This window comes from Lonchura striata, chromosome 24 (assembly GCF_046129695.1).
Source record: "Lonchura striata isolate bLonStr1 chromosome 24, bLonStr1.mat, whole genome shotgun sequence".
Taxonomy (NCBI): Eukaryota; Metazoa; Chordata; class Aves; order Passeriformes; family Estrildidae; genus Lonchura; species Lonchura striata.
This window is the reverse complement of record NC_134626.1, coordinates 6,360,603-6,366,636: the sequence shown is the minus strand read 5'-3', so window position 1 is coordinate 6,366,636 and position 6,034 is coordinate 6,360,603. Positions and strand designations below refer to the sequence as shown.

General features: G+C 55.1%; 1 protein-coding gene across 1 annotated transcript; it reads right to left on the bottom strand.

Annotated features, from left to right (window-relative positions):
- Window positions 1-672: 672 nt before the first annotated feature.
- DDOST (dolichyl-diphosphooligosaccharide--protein glycosyltransferase non-catalytic subunit) lies at window positions 673-5,970 on the bottom strand. Its single transcript, XM_021537912.3, has 11 exons — window positions 5,810-5,970; window positions 4,628-4,738; window positions 4,311-4,397; window positions 3,979-4,082; window positions 3,138-3,232; window positions 2,728-2,821; window positions 2,177-2,325; window positions 1,768-1,915; window positions 1,542-1,662; window positions 1,272-1,378; window positions 673-1,182 (listed from the first exon to the last, which is right to left on the bottom strand). Exons 1-11 carry the CDS (start codon window positions 5,946-5,948, stop codon window positions 1,033-1,035), a joined length of 1,305 nt encoding a protein of 434 aa, XP_021393587.3. The 5' UTR covers window positions 5,949-5,970; the 3' UTR covers window positions 673-1,032.
- Between the last annotated feature and the right edge of the window lie 64 nt (window positions 5,971-6,034).

Genomic DNA, 6,034 nt, shown 5'->3' with positions numbered 1-6,034 from the left:
ATGTCCTCCGGCCGTTCCCGTCTCCCCAAGGATCCCTGGTGGTCCCTGATGTCCCTAGGTGACCCCCGGGGGATATCCTTGATGGTCACTGTGTCCCAAGGATCCCCATGGGTCCCTGTAGCCCACCCACTGCCCCCCAAGGCCCCATCATCACCTCCATCCTTTCATTCACTCGTTCCTCACACCCCGTCACTCCCACTGTCATTTCTCCACCTTCCATCCCAAAACAGCCCACGTGCACCCCAAGAGCCACTCACTCCACCTCACACCTCTGCCCCCACTTCAGCTCTTCCACTTCACTCCAATTTTCTTGGGATTCCAGCCGATTTTTTCCCCCCTAGACCCCTCAGTGTGCATTTGGGGCGATCCCTGGCCCTTGCTGAGCTTTTGGTGTGCCCCTCAACTCACATGTTTGGATTATGCGGGACAGAGGGGGTTTTGACATGCCCTGTCCTGCTCCATGTGCCTTTGGTGACACCTCAGACCCTTTGTTGTACTTTTTGGGGTGTCCCAAGTCCCCCTGTGTGCCCCAGACTCCCCCTTTTGCCTCTCAGCACTCTCCAGCCCCAGCACAACCTGACTGCTCCCTCCCCTCCCACCCTGGTGGGGACACAGCCCCCAGTTCAGGAATGCATCTGAATGCCCCAGGCATGAACTCGCCTTATTCCCATGGAGGATGAGAGGAACGAGACTTTATTTTGAACTGGGAATTAATCTGCAATCCAAATCATTCCAACCCAACTCCAACCCATATCATTCCAACACGACTCCAACCCAAATCGTCCCAACAGTGGAGCGAGCAAAAAATCACAACTCATCAGTAAACATCCTGGTCCTGGGATGCAGATACCTTGGTAACAGATTCTCCCCCCAGAATTTGTCATTCTCAATAACCCCCCAGGTGTAAAAATGAAAAAGACCAAACACAGCCCCACAGTGCACCCGGCACCCACCAGTCCTGACACGGATACACGGGAGGCTCTGAGCACTGCCCAGCCCCCCTGGCGCTGGGAAAAGGCTCCCACAGGGAGCTCAGTCGGATTTCTCCTTCTCCTTCATGTGCAGGAAGACGATGCTGAACATGAAGAGGCCGACCATCATGGAGAAGGCGCCGGCGTAGTAGGGATATGCCGAGGGGATGAACCGCTCGTACTGCGTGTGCTGGAGGGGACGCACAGACACCTGGTGGGGGACAGAGCAGCCCCTGCAGCCCAGCAGCCTGGGGCAGCCTTTCCTCCTGGGACACGGAGCATTCACTCCCCTGTGCCTACCTGTGTGGAGGAGTAGAGGTGGGTGTATCCCAGCCGGTTGTAATCCACTTTGAACTGGAACACGCCGTAGACGTCCGGCAGCTTGAACTGCACGCTGTATTTGCCACCTGAGGGAGAAACAGGTGACACTGAGGGGACACGAGAAGCTGTGGAAGGTGAAAAAACCCCCAAATGTGTGGCCGGGGCAGCAATGGAGACCCCCTGCTCATTTTGAGGGGACCCACTGCTCCCCTAGGGGGGAACCTCCTGCTCCTCATGGTGGGGACCTACCGTTCCTCTTGAGGAAGGTGCGCACGAAGGGGTCGATGCGCACGAACTCCAGCTGGATGTCGTCCCCATCAAAGGGCACCCACTTGCCGTCAGCGAGCTTCTCAATCACGATGCTGTACTCCTGGGACAGATTAACCAGCGATGCCTGTAAACCAGCCTGGCCCACCCCGAGCCCCAGCGCTGCCCAATTCCTCCCTGCAGGCCCTGCCCCGCCCGGCGGCCTCACCACGAGGTCGGTGACGGTGTAGGCGTTGGGCGGTGCCCGCTCCCCGACGCGGTGGTGGGACACGGCGCCCACGCGCAGAACGCCCTCCTCCTTGAACACCCAGCGGGACAGGGCCACGGCCAGCTCGTAGTTACCTGTCTGGGAGTACCTGCGCAACAAGGGAGGCTGAGACAGCCGAGAAAATACCCCATGGCCCAAACCCAAAGCAAACAGAGGAGAAAGCAACACAAACTGAGCCGAGGTGAAAGGAAGGAGCTGCTTTCCAAAGCACTTTGTTCTGACATAGTAAAGGATGTGTCACCCCAATTCAAGCTTTCTGCTCCTTCCATAAACATTTGTTGCCCGTTTCCCAGGAGTTCTGCCCTCAAAGTGCTCCCCAAACACTCCTCAGCCAGGGAAGCCAACGCACCTCTTGGAGCCGGGAGTCGCTTTCTGCACGGCAGAATTGAAGAAGGCGTCGCTGAAGAAGTCGAGGGAGCCGCTGAAGACGACGCGGGCGTTGTTGCGCGCCTGCAGCCCCGCGATCAGCAGCGTGTTCTTCCCCACCGCGTGCGGGTACTGCGGAGCAAACGGGAACCGGGCTCAGCCCCCTTGGGGATGCACCAACAGCACTCCGCTGTGGGCTGGGACAGTCTGGCTGTAGTAGCACCAGCTGCAATTAAGGAGTAACCATGAAGCTCAGAAAAAGCAGGAATAGGATTCTGGTTCCACTCCAGACGGGATGGAATGGGAGAGATGCTTTGATCTAGGCTGGCCTCTCCTCACGTGTCCCTCACACTGAACACCTCCTCACCAGCAGAAAGCAGAGAGGCAGACAAGATCAGGAAGCAGCCAACAGCCCAATCCTTTAAAAACCAGTCAGGAGATCAAACACTCCAGGATTTTCCCAAGCAGCTGAAGTTAGAGGGACTAAATTGCAGAAGCACAGGCCAAAACAGAAGAGAAAGGAAGGGAGCATACCTGAGTGATGGGCTTATCTGGGAAGAAGGAGTAAGAGGTAGAAGAGCCAGTCAGGATATCCAGCACCAATGGGTTGTCAGGATCAGCCACCATCCTTGCAGGGAAAGCCACAGTGAACAGAACGAACATCCCCAGGGTCCCTGCACCCAGAGGAACATGTGGCCACCTCCTCAACCCCATGGACCTTCTCACCCTTCTACCTGCTGAGAAACTATTTCCTCCACTATTTTGTTAGCAACCATTCCTAAGTGAACAACTAAACTAGTTTGCAGGGTTTCCTTCTATTTTTGTTTGAAATCAAGAGAGATTTGTTAAGCTCACATTAAGAGCCCCAGAGGCTGACGCCACCTCACCTCACAGCAACACCACAGGTTCAACTGTCTTCCCCCACCTCACCCCCTGCTGCTCACCCAACTCCTCGGAACAGGATGGGGTTCAGTGCTGCTTTTCCCACAATGGTGGGGGCCTTCAGGAGGTTCTCAGTGTCAGCCACGATCAGCGTGTGCTGGGGAAACAGAGATCTGTGTGAGCTGAGAGGGGTCTAATGACAAACAACAGCTTCTCAGTTAAAAGTTTATTTTTACAGACAATTACAACTACTGGGTGAGCATTGTAGTTCAATTAAAAAGCAAAACAACAGCATTTGTGTGTTTATAATCAAATTAGGTTAATACTGATCTTCAAGGAAATACAAACTGCCATTGATAAAGACAGCAACACCTACAGTGTTTTATTTCCCTGCATTTAGCAACCTTCATCCTCAAATCAGGTCAAGGTGCACGTACATACTGCTTCAACAGTTTACCTTAAACAAAAATTACCAAAGTATATTTAGCTCAGACTTTAATATGTGTTTTAATTTTAAAATGCTGGATTACACCAGGCAGGCAAAATTGAAGAAATGCTTGTGTGTTTCTATACTGAGCTGAAAATCTGGGACTGAAAATCTCCCTTCCCACACCTGACACGTCGCACTCGGTGTCTGACACGCCTCACCCTCAGGTGAGAGTCCCCCCCAAGCTTCAGAGAGATCCAGAAGCAGCATTAATCACAGCCCCACTGCCCGCACACGGTGACCCTCTGAAACCAGAGCCTGAAGAGTCCTGACAGCAGCAGAACTGAATGTTGCAATAGGGATTATTTCCCACCTTCCTGGGATGGAGGAAAAACGGGAGCACAAGGACAGAGGATTCACCCCTAAAGCTCTGCACCCATGTTAAAGCAGCCAGAAGGAGCAGGCAGGGCCCTTACCTGGCCGGGGTCGGAGATGTCGTAGTTGTGGTGGTCGATGACTGCTGTCCTCTCCTCATCAAACTCGATCCCACACTCGCTGCCCAGCTCTCGCAGGGGGTCACCTGCAGGGACACAAGGGACCCTCTGTCACACCACACAGTAAATTCAGCTAAGAGTCGTGTGCTCAGCGCTCTATGAGCCAAACCCCAGGGAGCAACACGACTTCCCCACTGAATTCGTTACTAAAGGCATGAATGACCCATTTCCTCCCAGAGCAAGCCCTGAGGTGCACAAGGAGAAGCTGGTTTTGCTGCAGTGAATTAATTCTCCAGAGGAACACCTGCACTCACCGATGTCTGAGCTGGCGGCGACGAGGACGCTGCCGCCGCCATCGATGAACGCAGTGATGGTCTCCACATTGATGTTCCCACCAAAGTCTGAAAGCAAACAACAAGAATTCATGGCTAGAGCTCAAAAATAGCCCCTGGCAGAGATAAACCACCAGCTCACCAAATCAATGGAAGAACCACCAATGAAGGCTGGGACAGAGCTGCCGTTTGCTAGTGGGTACATCCAAAGCATAGGACTTAACTAAAATTCACAGAACAGCTGGAAATCCCCTTCCAAAAATGCCATCAAGCTCCAGAGTTTTCCCCTCCGCATTTACCTTCTATGGATGGGGAGAAGATGATGAGGTTGTCGTACAGGAATTCCCCGTACTTTATCAGGGACAGGCCGGCGTCATCTGCTGTCCGGAAGGTGAGGTCGAAGCCCCTGTCTGCAGCCAGGACACAAAAGTGACAACTTCTGCATGCCATGAAACCACACATGGAGCAGCAAAACTGCAGTAGGAGTCAGAGGATTATTTCCCCAGTGAAGGATCACTTTGGAAAAACTGCCTTTTAAGAGCAGCACCTGAGAGTTCCCAAATAAACCCAAGGGGTGGATCCCCTCAAGAGCCCTGATGTCAAAGAATGCCTCACTGTCATCCATCAAACAGGGACTGATGCTGCAGGGGAGCTAAACACAGGCACAGCTGGGAAAGCAACCCCCATCTCCTGCCTCCTTCTGACCAGGAGACCCCAAACAGTCACACCACACCCTGCCCCTGCCTCCAGGGAACCCCAGTCTCCTCCCTTGGCTTGGGGTCTCCTTCTTCTCACTCAGCCTGACCAGGGAACTCCAACAGCACCCCCCTCACAATCTCCTCCTTCAGCCTGACATGGGGACACAAATCTTCTTCGTTCTGGACAGAGGAACCCAAACAACCCTCTGTCCCCAGCAACACCAATTTCCTTTTCTGTCTGACCAGGAGATCTCGATCTTCTCCCCCATTCTGACATGGGGAACCCAATCTCCTCTCTCATGCAGGCACAGCGTCCCCATCACTTCTCACAGACTGACCAGGAGTCTTCAAACCTCCCATTCTCCCTCAGGGGACCCCGATCTGCTTCCTCAGCCTGACAGGAGACCCTAGTCTCCTCCTCCACTCTGACATGGGAACCCCAAACACCCCCCTTTTCTGCCCGGAAATTACCATTTCCACCCTTTGCCCGGTGCAGCAATTCAAATCTCCTCCTTCAACCTGAACAGGGAATCCCAACATCCCCCTCTTCCTCATCCTGACAAGAGGACAGAGGAGCCCCTTCCAGCAAGGGACCCTTGGCTGCGCACCCAGCCCAGCCAGGGGACTCCAGTCTCCTCCCTCGGCCTGACCCGAAGACCCCGAGCATCCCCTTTTCCCTCAGGTAACCCCAGCCTCCTCCCCCATCCTGACCCTGGGTCCCCAAGCCCGCTCCCCCCGCCCCATCCAAGCCCTCCCGGGATCCCGCCGCGGCCCGCTCGGTACCCGCGAGGCTGCGGAAGAACATGGAGTGCGTGTCGCGCAGGTTGCCGTTCTCCAGCAGCACCAGCGTGCGGGGCCCGCCCTCAGCGCCCGCCGCCAGCGCCGCCAGCAGCGCGCACACCGCCACCGCGCCCGCCGCCATCTTGCTCCGGCCCCACAACTTCCCCATGGGCTGGCAGCCTCCAGCCAATCAGCGCTAGGGCCGGGCGGCCTCTAGCCAATCAGCGC